At 45.3% G+C, this 13,194-nt stretch overlaps 1 protein-coding gene and 1 pseudogene across 1 annotated transcript; both read right to left on the bottom strand.

Annotated features, from left to right (window-relative positions):
- Positions 1 to 171: 171 nt before the first annotated feature.
- On the bottom strand, positions 172 to 2,123 carry LOC147981779 (uncharacterized). Its single transcript, XM_087516104.1, has 5 exons — positions 1,963 to 2,123; positions 1,750 to 1,837; positions 961 to 1,663; positions 619 to 679; positions 172 to 190 (listed from the first exon to the last, which is right to left on the bottom strand). Exons 1-5 carry the CDS (start codon positions 2,121 to 2,123, stop codon positions 172 to 174), a joined length of 1,032 nt encoding a protein of 343 aa, XP_087372230.1.
- A 728-nt stretch (positions 2,124 to 2,851) lies between these two features.
- LOC147981778 (uncharacterized) lies at positions 2,852 to 4,468 on the bottom strand (annotated as a pseudogene).
- Positions 4,469 to 13,194: the final 8,726 nt, after the last annotated feature.

Genomic DNA, 13,194 nt, shown 5'->3' with positions numbered 1-13,194 from the left:
AGTAAGGAGTGTCATTCTGCCAAGTTACACGGCCATGACTATTGGCTAGCATGGGGTCGCTTCACAAAGGTCTAAAATGACCAGAATTACGTTTTGGAAGATGGCATCTAAACTAGATACAACAAACTTGATTTTAGGCCATATTATGAACATACATGAGCCATATGAATTTCAGGAATAATTTGTGTACCTGAATAGCCAATGACAGCACACAAATGCCATCCTTACAACAGCCGGTACAGAGATAATATATTGTCAGGCATACAAGAAAGATTACAACCACAACGATATATTGTTAGGCATACAAGAAGGATTACAACCAAAATGACTTCATTAACACACTGACAAACTATAACTCTGATACGGATCACAACAAGGATCAGCGGTCATTGGCCTATCAAGGCAAACAAAATATAACTCCAAATACAACTCTGATACGGATCACAACAAGGATCAGTGGTCACTGGCCTATCAAGGCAAAAAAATATAGATCCAGATACAACTCTGTTACGGATCACAAGAATCACTGGTCATTGCCGTATCAAGGCAATCAAAATAAAACTACAGATAGTACCATTGTAGATGACAGTATTACAGAGCCAAAAGCACTGTACATACCAACTTAAGCTTGCAGCACAACCTTTTTTCAGCATCTCCTTCTCAGCCTTGTCAGCAACGCCTGTCGAATATTTCAAAATTAGAAGTGCATTCAAACTGTACATATGCAACAAGAGACGATGTACTGAACTGAACAAACTTGTAGTGGATAAACACCTCAGTCTCCCTTGTACTGTACTGAACAAGCATGTAGTGTGTAAACAGCAACAAGATATTGCAGTAGCAAAGGAAAACATTATGCAACATGAATGAAGATAGTACTTTCTACATTAAAACATCTACTCGTCATCGCTGTCGACATCCATTATGGCACCTCCTTCGTCTTCACTACAATACTCCAACCTGTGTCATCTTCTTCATCGCCACCTTCATACACTTTTGTGGTTTTTTCTTTCATCAAATGGGCAACGACCTCAGCTTCAAAAGTAATGCCTTGCTCATCATCTCTATGCAAAGACTTCTCAGATGTAAGGTTAGAAACTGATGTTCTCCTACCCTCCTCTTCACAACACTCCTCCTCTTGATATGCAGGACCACTAAAAGGTACACCCTCAGTTTCACTAATATTGAACAGATGCCTATGGTTGAATGTTTGCACAACTTGCCAATTTTTCCCATACTTCGTGTCTGGCAAATAAAAGACCTTACTAGCTTGAGTAGCCAGAATCAAAGAATCATCCTTGTACCACAAACTTCCAACATGTATGATTTTGAAAAAACCATCATTTTTAAGTTCAGTCTTCTTTCCATCAAGTTTAAACCAGTCATATTTAAACAAAACAACAGACCTATCTTCCAAGTTATAATCTAACTGAATGATCTCTTTCAAGGTTCCATAAAAATCTATGACCTTACGGTCATGTTCACCTTCGGTCATGACTCCACTGTTCTGCATCCTCTTGTTGCTATCACGAGCAACAGTGCTAAATCTAATCCCATTCACTATGCACGATGAGAATTTCCGGACTCTCCGATCAGGACCACATGCCAAGGCAAAGAGATCTTCATCTACCTCTTCGCCAACCTCATCTCGCAACCTCATCATCTGCAACAGCACACAAACACATACATTAGAATCTGCAGTGAAATTTGACAACCAAAAATTATAACTAGATGTGAATGAAAACTAACATAGTTCCTGAACCATGTCTGAAATTTTTGTTGAAGCTCTTTATCACTGTCCGGCAACCGTTTTCTCTTTAACTCATCTCTGAACATACTGTAAAATAAAACAAATTAGTCTCAAGATCACATATGTACAACACAATGCAACAAGCGCAAGTTTCAGAAGTGACAACGTACTCGATATATTTCTTAGCTTGATCACAATTGTTCAACACATACCACACCATCTGGTCAAATTCTTTTTGCTCATGCACATATTCATATTCATATCCAGAAGTAAAATTAACTCCATGCCCAAAAACATCAACACCATAGGCTTCTTCATCTGAAAAACCTATATTTCTTGGTTTCTGATTAAATATTGTTTCAACATCATCCATGTACCTCGAGCAAAATGTCAGGCATTCATCTGCAATATATGCCTCAGCAATCGAACCTTCTGGTCGCGCCCTATTCCTCACATAGCGCTTTAAAGTATATAGCCTTCTTTCAACTGGGTACATCCACCCATATTGTACGGGACCTCGAAGCAATGCCTCTTCAGGTAAATGTACGGCAAGGTGCACCATCACATCAAAAAATGCAGGTGGGAAAATTTTCTCAAGCTTGCACAAAATTACAGGGATTTCCTTCTTCATTTTGGCCAAGACATCCCTATTAAGAGTTTTGCTGCACAGTTCTCTAAAAAACTTGCCTAACTCAGCTATTGCTTGATATATATCACTGTCCAAAAATCCTCTCATGCCGGCAGGTAAGATTCTCTGCAGAAGAATGTGACAATCATGTGTTTTCAGGCCTTGTACCTTGGTTCCATCAGCACTTGTGCATCTTGAGATGTTGGAAGCAAACCCATCTGGAAACTTTAACTCTCGTAAAAATTGACAAAATGAAACCACTTGTTCTTTGGACAAGGTATATCGGGCCCGAGGCATCACATATGAGTATCCCTCCTTCCTCAATTGCAACTCCCCTTTAATATTCAAATCTTTGAGATCAATCCTAGCATTAAGTGTGTCCTTTGTCTTACCCTCCAGATTCAGAATTGTCCCAATGAGGTTTTCACAAATGTTTTTCTCAATATGCATGACATCAAGATTGTGTCTCAGCTTCAACTTTGCCCAATACTTCAAATCCCACAAACAAACCCTCCTGCCCCAAATTGGCACATGATCCTTCTTGCTGCCCAAGTCAGAATGCTTCCTTTTCCTACTTTCTTGTTGTATCCCAGGTCTAACCTTCTCCAATTCTGGCTGCAACTCTTTCTCAGAGAATTTACCTGGCTCATCATTGCTTTCATGAAGACCAACAAATTCATTGTTTCTCCGCAAACGATGACCCCTTAGAAGGAAATGATAGTGACCAATATATCCAATTTTACTCCTTAGGCTGTAAGAAAGAGGGTGTTTGTCACAATGAATACATGCAAATAGCCTCTTGTGGTACGCCCTGAAAGAGTGCTCAGAGCTGGGTAATCGTGAATGCACCATAGAACTGCAGCATGAAGATAAAACATTTTTCCACTAAGAGCATCATATGTACGCACACCCTCCCAGAGCTCAAGTAATTCTTCTACAAGTGGTTGTAGAAATACATCGAAGTGCTTGCCAGGTGATTTGGGACCTGGAATCAGCAGAGCCATCATAAAATTTGACTGATCCATGCATGCCCAAGGTGGAAGGTTGTATGGTATAACAAATACAGGCCACATACTATAGGTTGTGTTAAAATTTCCAAAAGGATTGAACCCATCAGTGGCAATGCCAAGCCTAAAGTTTCTGGCATCTTTTGCAAATTCTGGAAATTTTTCATCAAAATCTTTCCACGCATCACCGTCTTTCGGATGACTCAGTTCCTTCTCATTGGGCTGCCTCTTTAGCTCATGCCATTGTGCTTCTTCTGCACCTTTTTTGGAAAGAAACATCCTCTTTAGCCTAGGCACCAATGGAAAATGCCTCAACACTTTCTATGGAATCTTCTTTCTAGCAGGGTCTTTCCACCTTGACAGTCCACAAACTGGGCAGTTGTCATGATTGGCATATTGCTTTCTAAACAGAATGCAATTATTGAAGCACACATGTATAGACTCATACCCAAGGCCTAATTCCTTTAGAAGTTTCTTTGCTTCCTTATACGATTTTGGGAGCGTAGTGGGTTCAGGGAATGCTTCAGCTAATAGCTTCAAAATTTCAGTAAATGCACTATTCGGGATGCTATGGTATGACTTCAAGTGAAGAAGCTTTACCACAAAGGAGAACCTTGAAAACTTGGTACAACCGTGATAAAGCTGCCGTTTTGCCTCCTTCATCACATTCTTCAAAAAAGACTCATTCTTAGAAGGGTTTCCACCATTGGTAGCATCTTGATTTTCAGTTTCACTCTGAGTTTGTTCTACTGCTGTGCGTAGGTCTTCAAACATCTCTTCACACCGGTCAGCGCCATTGTCTCCATCCTCGGTATCATGCACATCAACAGGATGTTCAATAACATCTACATCAAAGTCTTCTCCATGATATATCCAGCGAGTATACGTACTTTCCATGCCATACGTCAGTATGTGCGTGTTCGCAATGGTCTGATGCTGGTAGTGATGATTAAGGCATTTTCTACATGGGCAGAGTATTTTATCATCCTCGCTGAATTTCTATTGAATGAAGTTCATAAATTCTTTGACACCTTCGATGTACTCACGGGAAAACAATGTACCATGAATCCAACGTCTATCCATCTACATTGCAGAAAAAGAACCAACTCACTCAAAGGTTTACCCTGGCCATCAAATTAACATGTACAGTATAGAAAACTAGAATATGTTCAGATTTAAAATTATACTGTTTCGCACTATAATGAACACAATTCATCAAAAGATATTTTTTCTTTTGCTGTGACAAAGGAACATACACCACTTGACAATATTTCACTGATTATTCGGCATTAATGTACATGGTTCAAGTATCACATCCATGGTGTCATGAAAACAAGGAAAATGGAACTAAAATCCCAAATGCTAACTACACTGAGATAATATTTTCTGAATATGTATCTGGACATCCCCACTGTCTCGTTAGTGCTGGACATAATACTAGGGACTCACCTGAGTGGTGGTAACCAAGAAGGCAATCGTGGGAGCCGACACCAAGATTATGGGGTGACAACCCCACTGTCTCGTTATACACAAGGAAGTGCACCACCGCAGCCGAAGATCACGACGACAACCATCAAATGGCGGCAACAAGAGCTGATCTCTGGGCGCAGAAAACAGACAAGATTAACTAATGGCCAAGTAATAAGTATAACCCCAAAAAAGAAACCCATAAATTTCTGTGTGAATTATTGCATTTTGCAATCTTAATGGTAAGTATGATAAGAGCACACACAAAATCCGGCATTTGTTATGAAAATATTTTGCTTGCCCATAGTACAACGTTTCTGAAGAAGTCAACATGATAGTGTGCATGGAAGATTTTAGTATATTACAACATCATAAACAGAGGATGTGTAATAGTGCAAAAACAAGTTTGATCAATTCTCGCTTAACCTATTGGTAAAATCTATTCTTAGCATCCTGCAGTAGGATGTAGCAACATCTCTACAGCCCCATCGACATCATTCAGTTTAGTGTGAATTTAAGTAAGCGTCTAACTTCAGCATATAAAATTGTACCCCAGTATACTGAGCCAGTGAACTAAATGGGCTTAGTTGTTAACTGTATGTGCCACTCCATCAATGAGAAAATTCAGTTAACTGACTGGTATAGTTCTGAAATTCAATTAGCTTAGTGAGTTGTGGTTTGTTTTAAAACTGGGATGTCAACAGATAACTTAGCTGCTACTTAAGCCATTAGGCTAATGGATCGCTTAAATCTTTGTAATCGATCTTCACATACCTCACAGGATTTTAGCTAAAGCAGAGTGTTAACTTCTCAGCAGTTAGTTGCAGCCTTTAGGTCGAAATCTGATTGTTTACTTAAACATCTACTAATGGTTACAACCCATCCCGTTGAAACGAAATCTTGCTCCCCAAATTGAGTGAGTAACAACTGGACCCATGCCTCAATTTAGTATGTATTATAGTGAGCATCTAACTTCAGCATATAAACTTGCCAATGAAGTGTATTGAACAAATGAGCATGATTGGCATATAAACTTGCCACTGAAGTGTATTGAACAAAAGTGCATCCCAAATTCTGAAGGGGGAATTGCAAATCACAATATTTAATCAACAAATTCTGAAGGAGAGAGATGATTTCTGCCGGAGACATACCACTCGCTCCTGGCTGGCGTTGATGTGGGGAAAGAACGGGGGAGTGTCCGGTGCAGCAAGTGCGGGCAGCGAGTGGCTCGTCCGTGCGGCAATGGCGGGCGGCGGCTGGCTCGTCCGTGCGGCAATGGCGGGCGGCGGATGGATCGTTGGCGCGGCAATGGCGGGCGGAGGCTGGCTCGTCGACGCAGCAAGAGTGCCCGGCGGCGAGGAGAGAGACTGAAGGGATCCTGAAGATGGCGCCGAGACGGACCACCCCGCCGGATCTGACTACCCTCGCCCGGGCAGTCGTCGGTGGCACTGACGGCGGCGGCGGCGGTGGCGGTCGATGGGATCTGGAGAATGTGAGAATCGGGGAAAAGGAAGTATCCACTGTTTTTTTACGGGAAGCAACATAATGCAAAATACACTGTCATGTGGGGCATACAATGGCACCCACGTATCCTCACAGTTTTATTTTTTTAAGCAAAACGCATGGTCTGACCGACATGTGGGCCAACGAATGGGCATGTACGCCACATCAGCAGGAGCACAATCCATGACGGTCTGGATGGTGTATATTAAAAAAATGCTAGGCCCATCTAAGCCCACTTGGTCGATTCATGACAGTTTCTGTGACGGTAGCATGTGGTCCGTCATCAAGGGCCTGCTGTTTTCCGGCCCAACCACGTCTTACAAATCGGTGATGGTACTGGTGATGGGCCGAGGTAAACCGTCATAATCTGTGACGGATTCTAGGAACGTTAGCAAGAATCTGTCATGGATTAACAAGTTTCTTGTAGTGATATCTACCAAACAAGCAAGCTATCTCCTAACTACTAACAGTGCATCAACAAAATTCATCTATGCTGAAGAACATCTGACTGAAATCCATCTCCCACTGCTCGGGTGACGAGAGAGGAGAGGGGGGAAGAGGTGAGGGGTGCATACCGGGAGGTGTGCTTGCGGCGGCGGCGAGTCCCCCATGCTCGGCGAGCCCCCACCACCGCCGGACGCCTACGCCCCTGCTGGCCCCCGCCTCCACGCCCTGCCTCGCCTCCGCCCCCTGCCAGCCCCGCCCCCGCCTCCGCCCCCTACTGGTTGCTTCCGCCGCGAGGCCGTGGGCGAGGTCACCTGCGGCGAGGCCATGGGCGAGGTCACCTGGTTGCTTCCGCCGCCGCCCGCCGCCACCTGGTCGGAAGACCTAGAAAAATGCTAAGTGTTGCTCTGTTCGATGCCACCCGCCGCCACCTGGTCGGAAGGTCCCACTTGTCACTGATACGTGAGAGCCGTGGTTTTATATACTATATGGAAAACTACCCATACATTAGCAACAATCTCTCTCTAGCCCAGTGGTAACGAACGAGCGAACCCAGCGCGAGGTCGTGGGTTTGAGTCCCCGCTAGCGCATATTTTTAGGGAATTAAACGCTCGCTCACCCACCTGTCAAATGGGTCCCGCCTGTCAGTGTTGCAAATCGTTGCTCTGTTCGATGCCACCTGGTCGGAAGGTCCCACTTGTCAATGATACGAGAGAGCCGTAGTTCTATATAATGTATAGATAAACTCCCAGATGTGAGAAACTGTCCCTCTCTAGCCCAGCGGTAGCATGCGAGCAAACCAAGCGCGAGGTCGTGGGTTCGAGTCCTGCCTCGTGCATCTTTTTTGGGCGAATTAAGCGCTCGACCCCACCTGTCAAATGGGTCCCGCCTGTCAGTGTGTGCCCCGTCTGTCTGTTGAATATTAAAACTCAAGCAAAAATGACACCTAGACAGTGACACATAAGCGAGGTTGCTGAGGTGGCTGCCTAATCATCCTAATTCATTCAAACTCAAGTGTAGTGACCATTTTATATTGGTCGTTATCAGCTAGGCATGAGGCAGTGGACAGTGCTACTAGCTTTACGACCATTTCCTCTAATGAAATTATGACCTTTCTGACCAAAATGGTCGTTATGGTTTAGGGTTTAGAGCCCCCCAGACAACTTTTGACCAATTGGTCTAAAATGGTCATAAATTTATGACCAATTCTTCGAGGGTCGCTGACAGAAGGTCATAAGTTGACATATTTCTTGTAGTGGTTCCGGCAGGAACTAGTTCTGGACGGCGAAGCCCTGCCGGATAGATGACACCATATGTGTGCAACTCTGTAGAGAGATCGTAGTTTCGGTCTTAGTTCGTGAGTGCCTCCCGAAGGGCTATCCGTGTGACCGTCCGAGTTTCGAAGGTCCTCCCGAAGGGCTGCCCGAGTGATCGTTCGAGTTTCGAAGGTCCTCCGGAAGGGCTGTCCGTGACACCGTCCGGGGGGCTGTTCGACCGCCTCCCGGAGGGCTGTCTAAGGAGCAGATGAGGGTATACATCCTCGCGGTTGGGAGGTTGTAAATCCTAGCTGCGGGGATCTGCACCGCCGATCGTCATCGACTCTACTTCCCGCTGTGCTATGAGTCAGTAACGAAAAAGATCAAACCATGTATGCAGTCTCCATAGTGGTCCTGGGCTGGTGCGTAGGTCGGAAATTTTTTTGTTTTCTGCTGCGTTACCCTACAACCCTGCCATTCATCAGCTTGACGGTCACCTTCCAGGAGCAGCCGGTGTTGTTCCCAAGCTTGAACTCCGTCGGCACCGCGACGAAGTGCTTGGTGAAGTCCAGGGGCATGGGGATGCACTCAAACTTCGGTGCGAGGATGACCTTGCAGAAGTGAGTTGGGCCATCCTCCTGATGGTAGTGGCCGTAGTTGCGGCGCTTGTTGCTGGGGGGCTCCTCCATGCTCTCGTCGTTGCCACCCTCAGGCGTCTTCGGGTCTTCCTCGGCGGTGGGCGGCAGCTCAACCTCGTCGGGCATTGGGTGAAGGGGCTGCTTGTCCTTGCTGTCAACGGCCGGGAGCACCTCCGTGCCCATCTCATTGTTATCCTCGATCTGCACACAAGTCATGGAGTCAGGCATTGCACAAAGTTCATGGCTAATTCAAGAGCTTGTCGTTAAAATGGCATGACTGTCACTCTTCTCCTCCTCTCCATCCCCCCTATATTTACTCACCCTGCCCACCACTATTTACCCACCCCCTCTCTTCTTTCACTGGCAACCTTCCTCCTCCCCATCGCCATGAGCTCTAGCTCCAGCTCCAACGCCAACCCCTTCCATTGGGGTATTGGCTGGAGGGCCTTCTTCCTCAGGTGGACGGCTGGTGACAGGACCAAGTTCGAGAACACCATGGAGGTGTGCTCGAACTTCGGCTCCATGCCGGACATGCAGAACGAATCTAATGCCGTGCTCATGAAGGCCACTAAAGATGAGCTGAAGACGCTGATTCCCGACCCAGCGAAGGGTGCAATGGCAGTTGACATCATTCGATGGGCCATGAATCAGGCCGTCTTCGACGACCCTAAATAGAGAAAGAAGTGGTGCAAGTGCAAGACCTACTGGGATCCTAATGACCGCCGTGCCGCAGTGTACTAGGAGACAGCTATCGCGCCGCCGGCGGTCATCGGCGGGGAGCCTAAGGAGGAGGAAGAAGAGGCGGTGCACATGCCAGCTAGGGCGCCGCAGCCAGTCCGTCCTACCTGGCAGATGGACCTCAACTCCGCCGAGGACGACAAGGACGAACTGTTGGCCCGCACAGCGATGAAGAAGAAGATGAAGGCCAGTGGCTCGACCAGCCGCTCCGCGCGCCAGTGACGGCCGCCGCGGTCAGCCGGTGTCCGTTGTGTACCCCCTTTCCCCCTATTCCCCTATCCCCCAATCCCGAAATCTACCTTATGCATTCCGATCTTGCATGTATGAACTCGTATGAACTGCTATGTGAAGTAAATATGCCCTAGTGGCAATAATAAAGTTATTATTTATTTCCTTATATCATGATAAATGTTTATTATTCATGCTAGAATTGTATTAAATGGAAACATAATACATGTGTGAATACATAGACAAACAGAGTATCACTAGTATGCCTCTACTTGACTAGCTCGTTGATCAAAGATGGTTATGTTTCCTAACCATAGACATGAGTTGTCATTTGATTAACGGGATCACATCATTAGGAGAATGATGTGATTGACTTGACCCATTCCATTAGCTTAGCACTTGATCGTTTAGTTTGTTGCTATTGCTTTCTTCATGACTTATACATGTTCCTATGACTATGAGATTATGCAACTCCCGTTTACCGGAGGAACACTTTGTGTGCCACCAAACGTCACAACGTAACTGGGTGATTATAAAGGTGCTCTACAGGTGTCTCCGAAGGTACTTGTTGGGTTGGCGAATTTCGAGATTAGGATTTGTCACTCTAATTATCGGAGAGGTATCTCTGGGCCCTCTCGGTAATGCACATCACTTAAAGCCTTGCAAGCATTGCAACTAATGAGTTAGTTGCGGGATGATGTATTACGGAACGAGTAAAGAGACTTACCGGTAACAAGATTGAACTAGGTATTGAGATACCGACGATCGAATCTCGGGCAAGTAACATACCGATGCCAAAGGGAACAACATATGTTGTTATGCGGTTTGACCGATAAAGATCTTCGTAGAATATGTAGGAGTCAATATGAGCATCCAGGTTCCGCTATTGGTTATTGACCGGAGACGTGTCTCGGTCATGTCTACATAGTTCTCGAACCCGTAGGGTCCGCATGCTTAAAGTTCGATGACGGTTATATTATGAGTTTATGTGTTTCGATGTACCGAAGGAGTTAGGAGTCCCGGATGAGAACGGGGACATGACGAGGAGTCTCGAAATGGTTGAGACGTAAAGATCGATATATTGGACGACTATATTCGGACATCGGAAAGGTTCCGAGTGATTCGGGTATTTTCGAGAATACCGGGGAGTTACGGGAATTCGTATTGGGCCTTAATGGGCCATACGGGAAAGGAGAGAAAGGCCTCAAAGGGTGGCCGCACCCCTCCCCATGGACTGGTCCGAATTGGACTAGGGAGGGGGGCGCCCCTTCCTTCCTTCTCCTTTTCCCTTCCCTTTCCTTCCCTCCTACTCCTACCACTTGGAATGACTCCTAGTTCTACTAGGAAAGGGGGAATCCTACTCCCGGTGGGAGTAGGACTCCCCTAGGGCGCACCATAGAGAGGGCTGGCCCTCCCCTCCTCCACTCCTTTATATACGGGGGCAGGGGGCACCCCAAAGACACAACAATTGATCTCTTGATCTCTTAGCCGTGTGCGGTGCCCGCCTCCACCATAATCCACCTCGATCATATCGTAGCGGTGCTTAGGCGAAGCCCTGCGTCGGTAGAACATCATTATCATCACCACGCCGTCGTGTTGACAAAACTCTCCCTCAACACTCGGTTGGATCGGAGTTCGAGGGACGTCATCGAGTTGAACGTGTGCAGAACTCGGAGGTGCCGTGCGTTCGGTACTTGATCGGTCGGATCGTGAAGACGTGGGACTACATCAACCGTGTTGTGCTAACGCTTCCACTTTTGGTCTATGAGGGTACGTGGACAACACTCTCCCCTCTCGTTGCTATGCATCACCATGATCTTGCGTGTGCGTAGGAAAATTTTGAAATTACTATGTTCCCCAACAGTGGCATCCGAGCCTGGTTTTATGCGTTGATGTAATATGCACGAGTAGAACACAAGTGAGTTGTGGGCAATATAAGTCATACTTCTTACCAGCATGTCACACTTTGGTTCGGCGGTATTGTTGGATGAAGCGGCCCGAACTAATATTATGCGTACGCTTACGCGAGACTGGTTCTACCGACGTGCTTTGCACACAGGTGGCTGGCGGGTGTCAGTTTCTCCAACTTTAGTTGAACCGAGTGTGGCTACGCCCGGTCCTTGCGAAGGTTAAAACATCACCAACTTGACAAACTATCGTTGTGGTTTTGATGCGTAGGTAAGAACGGTTCTTGCTCGGCCTGTAGCAGCCACGTAAAACTTGCAACAACAAAGTAGAGGACGTCTAACTTGTTTTTGCAGGGCATGTTGTGATGTGATATGGTCAAGACGTGATGAGATATAAGTTGTTGTATGAGATGATCATGTTTTGTTGAAGTTATTGGCAACTGGCAAACGCCTTATGGTTATCTCTCTATTGCATAAGATGCAAGCGCCAAGTAATTGCTTTACTTTATCGCTATGTGATAGCAATAGTTGAAAGAGCAATTGTTGGCGAGACAACCATGTGATGACACATTGATATAGATCAAGATGATGGAGATCATGGTCTCATGCCGGTGATGATGGAAATCATGACGATGCTTTGGAGATGGAGATCAAAGGCACAAGATGATGATGGCCATATCATGTCACATATTTTGATTGCATGTGATGTTTATCTTTTATACATCTTATTTTGCTTAGTTCGACGGTAGCTTTATAAGATGATCTCTCACTAATTATCAACGTACAAGTGTTCTCCCTGAGTATGCACCGTTGCGAAAGTTCTTCGTGCTGAGACACCACGTGATGATCGGGTGTGATAGGCTCTACGTTCAAATACAACGGGTGCAAAACAGTTGCACACGTGGAAGTCTTAGGTTAAACTTGACGAGCCTAGCATATAACAGATATGGCCTCGGAACACTGAGACCGAAAGGTCGAGCGTGAATCATATAGTAGATATGATCAACATAGTGATGTTCACCGATGAAACTACTCCATCTCACGTGATGATCGGACATGGTTTAGTTGATATGGATCACGTAATCACTTAGAGGATTAGAGGGATGTCTATCTAAGTGGGAGTTCTTAAGTAATATGATTAATTGAACTTAAATTTATCATGAACTTAGTCCTGGTAGTATTAGCATATCTATGTTGTAGATCAATAACTCACGTTTAGCTCCCCTGTTTTATTTTTGATATGTTCCTAGAGAAAACTAAGTTGAAAGATATTAGTAGCAATGATGCGGATTGGATCTGTGATCTGAGGTTTATCCTCATTGCTGCACAGAAGAATTATGTTCTTGATGCACCGCTAGGTGACAAACCTATTGCAGGAGCAGATGCAGATGTTATGAACGTTTGGCTAGCTCAATATGATGACTACTTGATAGTTTAGTGCACCATGCTTAAACGGCTTAGAATCGGGACTTCAAAGACGTTTTGAACGTCATGGACCGTATGAGATGTTCCAGGAGTTGAAGTTAATATTTCAAGCAAATACCCGAGTTGAGAGATATGAAGTCTCCAACAAGTTCTATAGCTAAAAGATGGAGTAGAATAGCTCAAGCAGTGAGCATGTGCTCAGA

The sequence above is a fragment of the Triticum urartu genome, chromosome 3A, assembly GCF_056163025.1.
Source record: "Triticum urartu cultivar PI428250 chromosome 3A, HENAU_Tu73, whole genome shotgun sequence".
In the NCBI taxonomy this organism is placed as follows: domain Eukaryota; kingdom Viridiplantae; phylum Streptophyta; class Magnoliopsida; order Poales; family Poaceae; genus Triticum; species Triticum urartu.
The sequence above is the reverse complement of the archived record's forward strand: the minus strand, read 5'-3'. Positions and strand labels throughout refer to the sequence as shown.